Raw genomic sequence first — 13,479 nt, 5'->3', positions numbered from 1 at the left:
ATAACATGTGGGTGACTGTTTTGTAGTCTGTGGTAAATATTCACAGAATACTTTTCTACTCTTCAAACCTTAGCAGACAGACTTCAGCCTATTCCTAGATTGTCTTTCCAATCTAGATAAAATAATATTTTGAAATGTATAAATAATTTGAAATTAATGGACCCATATACAGAAAATTGTTTTAGATGTAGATTTTCTCTGAAATCACATTACATTTCTGAAGTTTAGCTTTGGGCCTCATTGTGGATCAGCAAAGTCTAAGATATGTCTACTTTCTCATTTTAGATTCGTTGGATAAGGAATGGAAACACAAAGCACAACATATAACAGAAACAAATATCAACTCCAAAGAAGACCCAGAAAATTCTTTGGGTTTCATTTATTTTACCCCAAACTCTACAACCAAACAAAGTTTCAAAAGATTAAATCAATTCTCAGGTAGATATTCTAGTCCATTAAATCAGTGTGTATTTAGACAAAGAAAACATTCTTCCGAGGTTAAGATTAAGTGCATTTATTTCGAGTTAGTGGATACAATGTTATTTTAGACACCAACACTCCAAGCTACACCTAGTATTTGCCTCTAAACCTTCACACAGTATCAGTTTCCATCGTTCTACATTCCACCATTGGACCTCCTATTTCTAGCAAGATCATAGTCCAAATGAAAACAATACAAAATGAACGCGTACTGGGTTTCCAGTGCCATTGAGACCATTGTAGCTGTTGAGAATAACGGGTGTTTTTGTTTCAGAAAATGAGAGAAAATCAACGACATGAGCACTAGTGATGGCACCACTAGAAGAGAGAAAGATCGATTCAAGAAGCATTGTAGGCTGCGCTGGTTAGTTTCCCCTTTGTTTCCCTTTGTTAAAACCCCCCTGAATAGATGGAAGTGGCTTCAAAGTTAAGTTGTTCAATTTGTGGGCACACAATTAAGCATATTGGCTAGTACATTTTTGCACTGAAACAGAAGCAATACAAACTTTATGTTCTACCGTTACACTTCTGCATTTTTCACTTATTAATATACCTGCCAACCTAATGGTTCTTGCATGCATTAGAGTTTGCTTGTGTAGAGTTAAGTTTATGTCCCCTATCCCCACCCACTCCCATAAACATTGCGATGCGAACTCTTCGCCCAATTTTGTGAGAATATTGCAAAGGACAGTTCTGTGTCACCTCAGGACAGAAATCCCCTGGTCCCTCCTGGGCTACAGATGGATCTGTAATATTGATCACATCTCATCTTACATGCAGACAGAGACTGGTCCCTCAATTTCCCCATGCCAGAGGCATACGAGTCAGCAGGTCTACATACAAAATTTGAATTATAAAGAAAATGAAAGGGAAAACGAAAGAAAATGCTTCCTGGTTAAAGCCTAACATCCTAGAAGGAATCCATTGCTTTGAATTCACTTAAAGCCTGTACAGGAGAAATGTGTTTCTTTTGAGAGCCCCGTCGAACTCGGGTCTGGAATTCTTCGGGTTTTTCTCTCTTCACAAGGGGCTTTTTTTCGGGAGCCTTCATCTTCCAAGACACAACAGGCGAGTTGACAGCTGCGGTCCCATAGACCTTCTGGTATTTGGTGGAAGCCACGTAGGATGCTTTCACCGTGAGGACCACGGCGTTCATCAGGTTCTTAGCTGCCTGGATAAGCGAAGTGGCGCTGTCCAGCTGGAGGAAGGAAAAGATGAGACGCATCTGGGTTAGTCTTGGCCCAAGCGGTACAAGATGGCCATGCAGTTTCACAGGGAAAACATTGCTTTGCTTGAGCAGTACACGGAGCTGCTTAAGAAGAGCGTGTTGCCACAGGATACGGCAAACAGGCCACAGAGCGGCCACCTCTCTACTCATATGCTAATACCAAAGTAAAATAAAAATAATCAGATGAAAAAGCATATTCCGTGATGCACATTTTCCTAAAAGCTGACACTCTCGAGACAAACCCACGTGTTTAACATGTAAAAATTCCAAGGTAATAAACGTCTTCCAAAGTGGAAAGTCTCAAAATACGTTACACTTAAGCTGATTAGTAGTGGTGACAATTACCCATACACGTAAAACCTATTTGGCAAGCAAGGAAGAATAAGACGTTATCGGGGTTACACCTCAATTTTATGGCCCTGCCAATGGAGGTAGCTATTTATAGACTACTTTGCCACCCTGAGTTTAGGAATGGGGACCACGCAGGCAGTTATTGAGAGGAACACACCCATGGGTGATATGGTTTCTGATAGATGGTTAAAGAGCTTGGAGGATACATTTAACAATCTTCAAGTCCTAAATATACAGTGCCTGGATTTTGCAGGCCAGAGAGCATTCAATGAGGCCCCTGCATCTTTGTGATTAATAAGCTATTTAGCATTTATAATATTCCAACCATTATTCTAAGAACTTTGCAAATATTTGTTCATTGAATATTCATAAAACACTCCATGAAGTAGGGATCATTGTCATTTCTTTTGTATGATGAGATAGCTGGTCCAGTAACGCGTGCTTATTTAAACAGCTTTATTGAGAGAGGATCAAGTACTGAACCACACCATACCATTACACTGCTGGGTAGGGGAGCGCTGAAAATGCTGTAAGTCACAACTTAGCAGAGAGTCAGCTGAGAGGCCATCTATCCCCGGGCTCTCAATTCTGGCATATTTTAGGTTACTTCTTTTTTTGTTTTTAACTAACTGGACCATATCGTGCATACGATATACTAATTCAACTTCCTGGGCCATACATGCTGGAAAGGTAGAATTTACTTTTCAACCAGTGTTTTCCCTGTGACCTAGTGAAACGAAAGGATCAATAATTGGCCTTCACGTCTGACTTGAGCCTAAGGGATGCTGGAGCACACCTTGACTATTGGTCAAATTTCTTGCAGCATTAACTTAGGAAATGTTCCCACTGGGGTTCAATGAGGAATCCAATACTAGTTTCCAGTAGGCTGTATAACCCACAGGGTTTTGAACTGTGGTTACCCTACATAACCGGACCTACGCAAACAACCTTCTGAGTGCTTAGGCTGAGGGACTCTAAATCCTGTGCCTTCCCTATGCAATGTGACTTGCATTCACATGACCTTCCTGTCATTTCTTGTGACCACACTTTATTCGCGTGGGGACATGAGAAGTTGCATCTAAGGCCTCCATGATATTCTACATACCCTTCTGTTTATTTCTTACAGCTAAAGAAGAGTGATGGGCACACAAGCAAAGAAAAACCATAAACGTCCCTGACAATCATAAGAGCGCCAAACGTTTATTGCACAGGTTTTGAGGGGAAACAGGAAAGATATGTTCTAGGTGTGAGTTCCTTGCATTTTAACCATTAAAAAAAACCCAAAGGCCATTATTACATAGACCCCAAAATGATAAGCAAAGGCAAACCGATTTGTAGATTAGAGTCACAATTCAATGCACATATGCTTGTTGCTTTGTGAAGTAAGTCCAGCAAATGAATGGCTCACTTATTTTACTTGACTCTTTTTTACTGCATATTTATTTATTCTCTTTTTAAATATTTTATTTTTAACTTTACAGCACAAGGTATACATAACTCCCACCAAAAAAAAAAGTGTATACCATTTTGTCTCTATAACCTAGCTAAAGGAAAAGCTACCTACAGAAAGGCAGATTTTAGATTATTCATGTTAACAAGCTAGAAGGGAAGCATGGGTTAGGGAGGAGGTTCTCAAAATGCACTTTCTGAGCCAGCAGCATCAGTGTCACCACGGAACCTATATGAAATCTAGGCCTAACCCCAAACCCACCAAATCAGAACCTGAAATTTACTTTAGCGATTCATCCAGGGGATGCTGATGCCTACTCAGTTTTGAGAATCATTAATGAAACCCAAAGACTTTGGAAAATTTATTTCATCCAATGATGTAAAGTCTTTCACTATACACAAATTTTATGTTGTCCTAGCCAGGTATAATGCAAATAATGAAAGACAAAGGTCACAGAAAAAAGTAAAACTTTGGAAAATCAGAAACTTATCTGTCTCTGTTTCCTCTGAAGCTGCAAAACACTACTTCTTGGCCAATCAAAAGTTCCTATGAGTCTGTCAGGTTTCCAGAATGAGAAATGCTCATGAAGTTAGTAATTCCTATTGTGTGCTTTAGGTAAAGGAAAGGAAAGCGACCTTATAACAGGGACAGTGATACAGATTTGCTTCAGGGCGTTAGCATTCGCAGAAGTAAAGGAAGACAAGTTATTTCTCCTGCTTTGTTAAGCGTCTCCCAAAGAGTGCATCTTTGGAGCATTGAGTGGATCGAAGAGAAGGATTATATAAGTAATTTGGAGATTTTTACCACAGATTCCATTTTCAGATAGATGGTGTCTAAGTCTGCAGCAAAAATATGATAGCCTGTCTCTTCTTCAGAACCCCTTTGCTCGCCCAGCCCGAGGCAGGAATCCTGTGAATAAATCTAATACATTGATTGTGAGACAACTCTGAAAATAGTTGCAGGTTTCATTCAAGATGCCTTCTAAGGCACAAATTAAATTTGTGAGCAGGTACAGGGGAAGGAGATGAGATGTCAAGAAAGCTAAACTTAAAAAATACATATACCCTAGATAAAAACATCTCCATATATATAATATATACATATCATGCCAAAATCCATAGTATTCAAATACCTAGATACACAGTCTACCCAAATTAACAAAAATGGGTAGAGAAAACCTGAACAGGCTAATAACAAAAGAAGAAATAGTAAATGTCACCAGGAAATTTCCAACCAAAAAAAGCCAAGAACCCAATGGCTTCATAGAGGATTTCTGAGTATTAGAGAAGAGTTACCACCAATTCTACACAATCAATTTCACTATATATAAAGGGACAGCTAACTTTCAAACACATTCTATAACTCAGCATAACTGATACCAAAAGACACACAAGACAGAGAACTATGGCTCGACATCCTTCATGAATACAGACACAAAAATTCCCAACCAAATTTGGTCAATAGAATACAACAAAATATCAAAACAAAAGAAAAATTTTGAATCAAGTGAGATTCATGACAGGGATGCAAGTATCGTTCAACATTTGAAAAACAACCCATGTGATCTACCACAGAAGCAAGACAAAGAATAAGAGCCACGTGACCTTAACAAGAGATGCAGAAATGCATTTGAAAATATCCAACACTCATTACTGCTGAAAATGTTAATAAACTAGGAAGAGAAGTAAAACTTACCAACATAAGAAAGACAATATAGAAAAATTCAATGACCAATATCTCACTCAGAAGGGGGAAATTAAAAACAGGACCTACACAATGGTACCCTTTATTACCACTCCTATTTAACATGATACTCCAAGTCTTAGCCAGAATCATTAGACAAAGGAAAGAAACAAAGGGAATAAAATTGGGAGGGGGAGTGAAACTCTATTTTCAGATGACATAATTTTATTTAGAGAGATTTCCCATGGACTGCACAAAAAGAATTTTGGAAACAAGAGATTTGGTAAGACAGCAGGATACAACATTAACAAAGCAACCAAATTCCTATAACCACATAGAGACCTCAAAAAATATCAAGAAAATATCATCTACAATAGCCAAACAAAAGATGAAATACCTAAAAATAAATCTAGCCAAATTAACAAAATACCTGTACAAATAAAACCACACAACATTATTATAAAAATCAAGAGACCTACAATGATGGAAGAAATTTTGTGTTCATGGATAGAAAGATTTAATATTTTGAAAATATCCATTCCACCTAAAGCCATCTACAAAAACAATGCAATTCTGATTCAACTTCATTCTTTAAAAACACAGAAAAAGAAATTATCAACTTCATATGGAGAGGGAAAGGGCCAAGAATAGGCAAAGAACTTCTCAGAAAGAACAACCAAGTAGGGTGTCTCACTCTACTCGACCTCAAAACCTCCTACATAGAAACAGTAGTAAAAATGGCCTGGGACTGGTACAATGATAGATACATAGACCAATGGAACAGGATGACAAAAAACCAGAAATAAAAGCCTTCACATATAGGCAACTGATTTTCCACAAAGGACAAAACACATTTCATGGGAAAGTCACATTCTCCTTAAAGGTGACAAAAAATTGCATTCCAAGGGGAAAAACTCTTTAGCAATGACACAACAAGAAAAGCACAAATCACCCAATTTAATGGTGGACAAAGGACACAAATAGAGAATTCACAAGGGATGACAGGAGAATGGCTAATAAACACATGAAAAGCCCCTCACAATCTCTATCCATCCAGAAGATGCAGATCAAAACAATGAGATATCACCTAACACACACAATGATAGCCAATTCTTAAACACAGAGAACAACACGTTCTAGAAAGGATAGAGATTGGTACTCTTACACATTGCTGTGGGCTTGGAAGTATGTGCATTGTTGAAAGCAATATAGCACTACATAAAATTGGGAATAGAAACAGATATGACCCAGCAATACCTTTGGTGGCCATATGACCCAATAGAAGTAAGACACAGAATGTGAAAAGACGTATGCACTCCCACGTTCATTACAGCAGAGTTTACAATAGCAAAAATCTGGAAACAGCCCAAATGCCCATTATTAGAAGAACGGACAAAGACACTCTGGTACATATACACAATGGAATACTATGTATCCCTAAAAGTCAGTGATGAGACCATCTAACAACTCATGATGTGGAGGGACCTGGAAACCATTATGCTGAATGAATTACAGCCTGTCACAAAATACTGCATGACTCCTCACAATAACTACGAACACGAGGTTATATAATCTTCTACTCTGGTCTCCCAAGCAACGGGGTAGAAACCCTGCCTAGTCTCTGAACCATATATTATGGTTTATAAGTAAATTTTAAAAATCAGGTTGACAGCAGAGACTTAACCTCAGCTTGGGTCAGTTTCTCGAGATGGGAGGGAGGGGGAGACGGCCATTCACTTAAAGCCACACAACATTGTGCTAAGGTCACCTCAAATAAGAAGTCATTCCTAGAAAAAAAAGAGTGGTAAGTTTTACTGGAAATTCAAGTCAAGATCGGGGGTGGGGTATGTGCAGTATGTATGTCTCAGGTAAAATGAACTACCACGTCTACCCCATACTTTTCTAAAGTATGATTTATATCTGGGGTCTTGTTTTTCCATTCTTGCCTATGACTCTGAAGGGACTTATCTCTTTTAACTGTGTGGACAGAAAGCTAAACTTCGAAACCTGGCAGTACTTTACCAACCTTTTCATGACCAAATTATTTTCTGCTCTGAATTTTTCTTTTTCCCATATCCTTTTAGTAACGAAAGGCATGCTAAAATTGAGCTGAACATTTTTGAAGTACTAACTATTTCATACAAATATGTAGGACATACAGGTATCAAGTGGACTCTGGTTTTAGGATTAGTTAGGTGAAGAGCTAGCACATATCACAACAGAGAGAGCAGTTTCCCAAGAAACCCGGGGGGCTGGAAATATTAGTAAATGATATGTGCCCACAGATCAAAAAAGGGTTACCCCATCATGGCTAAATCTGGTGAGACCCTCTACTATCCAAGTGTGTGGTTATTTTTCTCATATACAGAATCAGAATTTTCTCTAAAGAGATGCTCAGGCCTCCGGGTATGCTTACGGACATGCTCAGTGGCCAGTCCTCTGTGTCCTGGCTTGGCCTACTGGCTGTGTTTCTGGCTCAGATTCACCATGATAGTGGCAAGAGACCTTGCAATATAACATCTAAATTGACTTTAACAGATGACATGGAAGGCTGTTGGTTTCTTCTGGCATTTGTGCCATTTCTTTGAAGAAAATTCACTGCTATCCATTTGATTATGACTCAATGCAATCCAAGAATACAAAGTAGCACTATTCCACTGGGTTACTGACAGTATACATCTTCATGGAAGCAGACTGCCTCACTTTTCTCCTGCAGACAGGCTGATGGATTCAAACTACCCACATTTCACTGAGCAGCTCAAACTTTAATCCACTGTGCCATTAGGGCTCCTTCCTAATCAGTGATCTAAGCCTTTATCTTGGTTGGCCTCCCTATCTTTCTAATGAGCGCAGAAGAGGTTCATATATCAATCATCCTTCTAGCCTCCCTGTGTCACAATGGCCATTTCAGTAGGAAAAACACACATCTAATTATTTTCCATAGCCTGTCTAGGCCCTTTAGACTAAATTCTTCTATCTAGTCTAAGACAAACTGCTGTTGCTTTTAGTTGTCTTCGAATTGATTCATATCATGTTAACTCCATCCATGAACTGCTCCGTGTTAACTCCATGCATGAACTGCTCCGTAGGGGTTTCAAGGTTGTGTCCTCTTGAAAGCAGAGCCGCACACTTGTCACCTGAAGGCAGTTTCAAGTGCTTACTAGTTGGTACCACCTACTGATCTAGTAATGTACACCCTATTTTAAAAACAAGAGCTTACACTTAGTGAATATGTTTATGCGGCAGTTTTTGGACTAAGGAGCATGATATTCATTTCTCTCAATCAACTCTCACAACTACTTCTGAAATAGCTAATTCTGTTATACTTAGTTGGAACTTCAAAGGGTCATGCAGTTTTGTCCCATACCATACTGCATGTAAGTGGTAAAGTAAATCAGTAAACACTTGTCACCTAGTGTCACAGTACAGGATTACCAACTGATCCCTGAACCTTCTGAAATGTTTGAATTATAGACAAATCAATCTTCAGATATTGTATCAGGCTATGTTAGATGTACTCTCCCTACCCTATATCCCTCAGTCCCTTAGTTGCCTGCTGCTACTAACCTCACAAATTAGGACTCTTTTAATAATGTCATTATTCTTTGAAAATGTCAAAGTACTATTTAAGAAAAGCAACAGATGTTTCTGCACATCTTGTTCTTCTAGTATAGTCCATGAGAAAGCAGACAGGAGTGGGAGAGCTGTTTCATAGTCATTTACATAGACCATTAAAAACACTTTTTCTGTGTTTTTCCCCTCTCTTTTCTTCTGGATTCCAGTCAACTAATAGATTTTTTTCTTTTCCTATACTGTTCTTATTTTGTGTTTTAATGGAGAGAAGTCTTAGGAGAATTTTCTTGTATTATGATGCATCCATGACTCTCTTTATGCTGCCTAAACCTTTAAAAAGCTGAAAATGTCTTGAAAATTGCCCGGGATAACTTGCAACTTACAAGATAATTAGAAAATTTTGGAACCGCTGCCCTTATTTGCATACTATTAATGCAAATTAATACTAATAATGCATACTATTATTTCATTAATGCAAGGCTTCAGGTTCTAGAGATATAAAAATTGACACCCAAATAGTGACATGACTCCATTTCACGCTTGCATGAAAGTGAAACAACCTTTCTTCCAATGCTGAGCTTTCCTAATTACACTCTCCCTGCTCAGTGTGACCATTCAGTTCCCCACCTACACTTTCATTCCCCCCTCTTCTTCAGATATCTTTTGATTGTGTTCATTTTACCAACCACTTTACTAACCGTTTTTCTCAAGTGTTGGTCACACAAACACGAATAGAGCAAAGTGTTGAACTAAAGGAGAACAATAGATGCATAAGTTAAAATTTGCTTGATGATGAATCCATTAAGAGGGCATACGTGCACTGAGCATAGGGTTCAACTTAAGTAAGGGGAAGAGCAGGTGAACAAGCTTTATGGTACATATAATATTTAAATTTGTTTAAGGGTTCAAGTTCGATGTTGGTTTTGAGTAGGTAGTTAAGAATTGTGGAGAAGGACAATTATGAAATTTCTACCTGGCAAAATTAGATGGACATTAGTGTTTTTAACCCAGATTATGTAAACAAGATGGAAACTATAGTGAATTTAAATTGTCTGCACTGTACAAGAAATAGTGAATTTACAATACTGATTTTAAGTTTACTGAATACTGAATTTAAGTTGTCTTCACTGAACAAGAAATAGTTGAAATTACAAAATGAAATTACTAGAGGTACAAATAAAAAATCATGTTTGCTTATATTGGTTTTTGGTCGCTTCATGAATAGTGCTCTCTATATGATATATATTTTATTTATATAAATTTATTTCTAATTTATCCCCCCTTATATTTCTTATTTGGTATTTTTACAAAGAAAGATAACACAAGGCTGAGTGAAATATTAAATCTGCATTACTTCCCCTGATCAACAAATCTAATAAATATACTAAAAATGTTCTCCACATACAATTTCCAAGGTCAAAATCAATATACATTTAATAATCTAAACCTTAAGATCATTAGGAATTTTCTGAACAGAATAAGAAGTAGCCATGGCTGTCTCAAGAGTAGTTTGGTAATCAGCCGTCCTTCACCCTTCCTAATAATGGTAATCTTCATAAGGCCATTCAGTAATAGAACAAAAGCAGTTTAGACTTAATAGCTTGCTTTTAAAAATGGAATATAAATATGAAAAGTAGAAAGTAATATGGAAGAGGGTAGCCCACTAGAACAATTGCATATGATTTTATTAATATTTTGGAATGCTAATTTATAGTTCGAGAAGAAGGATTTTACTGTATGCTCTGCATTCATCCATTTAAAACACTCATGAAGAAATGAATCCATGGCCGCATTTTATTCCTAGTGAAATTAAATAAAGCACCAGTTATATATTACTAAAATATAATGGACCACTAATGGCAGTATATGAAAATCCAAAGTACCAAAGTAGAAGTAGAAGTGATTTGTTGTAGAAGTAAATATAATACAAATGTAGGGGATTACAGAATGGACTAAATAAAATTCAGGGTGAGTTTGAGATGCACAATCGACGAGTTTACCTTGAGTACTTTAAGTGGGTTTGAAAGACCTGGGACTCGAATATAATCCTATTACAGGTCCCGGTCTCCTTTATTTTAATCATAAGTCAAAACTACAGCCCTAAGGATTTTGAGATAACTAAAACTGCTCCCAGATATGGATAGAGTTCATTTTAGCTACTTAAAGATCTTAAAACACATGTTTTCATGGAAATGGAGCTGTAGTACACATTTGCAGGTCTGGAATAGTGTTTGGGGAGAGGAAATTGTGATAGTAAAATTGACAATAAATCGGATGCAAATACCTTGAGAAAAGTAGAATCTTTTCACCAGAGGTGGTCAGTTATTTAATTTAAACCATTGTCTCCCTAAAAGGAGTTACAAATTGCCTGGAGATAGTTGTGTTATAAGCCAGTTTTGCTGTTAATGAACGAGAAGTTAAAAACCCAAAACTTTGGAGATTTTCATCAGGGAAGAAGAGTACAACATGTTTTAGAATCCCATAAAGTTTTGAAGAGATATTTCTTCTGCTTAGAAACTATGACACATCTGCATAGTTTTCCAGAGTATGGATCAATAGCATGGAGCTCAGGTGGTCATTCCAAGGCAGAATGTACTGGATGGCATTGAGGTTTGTTTTGTATCAATTGTGCACACACACACCCGCTCCCTACAAACAAAGCACAAAAACTCTAGCAAGTCCAAGATTTTGAAAAGCTCTAGCAAACATAAGCATAGTTAAAAATCTCAACCTGGATTCACATCTTTTGCCAACTAAGGCATTTCAGTATATTTATAATCTTGCAAGAAAGACAATTCTTTTGAGACAAGCCCTCTTTCCAGGGTTCTGGTCCACTCACTCCTCATCAAACCACAATGAAGAGTTTGGTTATTTTTAGTTAAGACCAAGACAGTAGTAAGGAACATACAGCAGTGATTTTGCATTCACCCTTCTGCTGTTTGTTGCAGACATTATAAATCAATCAAGACCATTTCTCCTCTCAGAACCTGCCAAGTGGCACAGGAAAAGAGTGCTATTTACCGCTCTCCTCCAACCTGATGCCGTTTATAACCAAGGCACAGAATTGATGTACCTCTACTATTATTCCATTATGAAAGTTACATCTCATGCCTTTTGTTTTGTCACTACCAATCAGAACCCTAGTAAATATTATTAAACAATGTTTAATCTACCCTAGTGTTACAAAACATAATATGTGGGGGGAAATATGCAGTTCTTTGTACTGACATAGTGGCATAGAGGCTACACATTGCCTATGATCCCTAATGTTGGCAGTTCAAAATTACCGTCCATTCCTCAAGAGAAAAATGGGCTTCCTACCCCTGTAAATAACTACCGTGCTGGAAGCTCACAAAGTCCGTTCTACTCTGCCCTAAAGGGTTGCTATGAGTTGGCATGCATTTTGGTTCCGTGGCAATATTATATTCATATTGTTTTGTCCCTGAATGGTACAATCACTTAGCGCTCTGCACTACTAACTAGAGGTTACTGTTAGAGTTTACCAAGAGACACTTTGGAAGAAAAGCCCAGACCTCCTTTGGCAAAAATCAGCCAAGGAAAACTTGAGGAGCACAGTTCTCACTCTACTTATGACAGACTCTACTGGACTGATTTTTTTTCTGTTAATGAAATCATTAGACATTAACAGAAATATAAGATATTCTTGGGATCATTTAAATCTTGGATCAACTTTAGTTTCATACACGAACAAGTGGTAAATATAACCAATATCAGCAAATTGTCTTTATTGCTTGAAAAAAATTGCCAGAAAAGTATTAATGGTAGAATATGTGCCGATCCCTGATAACTGTGGAATAACTCCTAAGGAGTTCTTAATCCCAGGAATATTCCTATTTGATTACAGGATTTTGAAAACAAATGTTGTACAATGTTAAGCAGCAGATCAATCACAATTGAAAGGAGGACAAGAAGTCTGGTCTGTTTTTAGAGTGATGCCACGGAGGCAGCTGGAGCCCCACCTGGGCTGAAGGCCGGCTCCTCAGACACCTGGGCGAGGTGGCTCAAGACGAAGTTGGCAAAGATGCCAGCTGAAAAGCAGGGCAATCTTGGTCAGGATAAGAAAGCACTCACAGCTACACTGAGATATTTACCACTTGGCTCTCAGGTAACTGTTTCAACTGGACATATTTGTGTGTTCATTTTAAATTCATTCAGGTAGGTAGTAGAGCTTCATAGTTGGCCAGTCCACTGATTAACTGTCTTCATTTGCATTTTTTCAATTATAAGTAAGTAAACCTTAGGGACTCCCACGAAGGCTTAATTACAGTCAACAAATTTTCTAAATATGGCCTGGAGCCATTTTTTCTCACCATTAAATGCAGAATCATTTTTGCTCAACCTAAAAAAAAAGCATTCTTGCTAACCTTGGAATCTCATGAAAAATTGGGAGTATTGAGCTGTGTTGCCTTTTGGAAAATTATAAACAGACCTCCTTGTTTATCTTGGGCAATCACCACCTCTTCTTTCTAATCTTCTTCTCTGATTCTATTAAACATCCTTCCATTTTTCTGTACTTTAGGATATCTTAACCCCAAAATTTTTCAATAGATTACTTAATTTCATATAATAATAGAACCACCAAGAAATTTAATATGGAAAAAAGTTCCAAAGACAATTGGAGCAATCAACCACGATGCGGAGCTATTCCTTGACAGACACAATCCTTATGTTACATAAACCCTGCATTTACTGT

General features: G+C 37.6%; 1 protein-coding gene across 4 annotated transcripts in view; it reads right to left on the bottom strand.

Annotated features, from left to right (window-relative positions):
• Positions 1–1,261: 1,261 nt before the first annotated feature.
• The window catches only part of CTNNA2 (catenin alpha 2), a 1,186,106-nt gene continuing 1,173,888 nt past the window's right edge, over positions 1,262–13,479 (bottom strand). For all 4 annotated transcript variants that reach the window (XM_075562525.1, XM_075562526.1, XM_075562527.1 and 1 more), the window contains one exon: positions 1,262–1,678. In XM_075562525.1, coding sequence (XP_075418640.1) covers positions 1,391–1,678 — 288 coding nt within the window. In that variant the 3' untranslated portion in view covers positions 1,262–1,390. The remainder of the gene's footprint in view (positions 1,679–13,479) is intronic.

Source organism: Tenrec ecaudatus, chromosome 11, assembly GCF_050624435.1.
Source record: "Tenrec ecaudatus isolate mTenEca1 chromosome 11, mTenEca1.hap1, whole genome shotgun sequence".
NCBI classification, from domain to species: Eukaryota; Metazoa; Chordata; class Mammalia; order Afrosoricida; family Tenrecidae; genus Tenrec; species Tenrec ecaudatus.
This window is presented reverse-complemented; position numbering and strand designations above follow the sequence as displayed.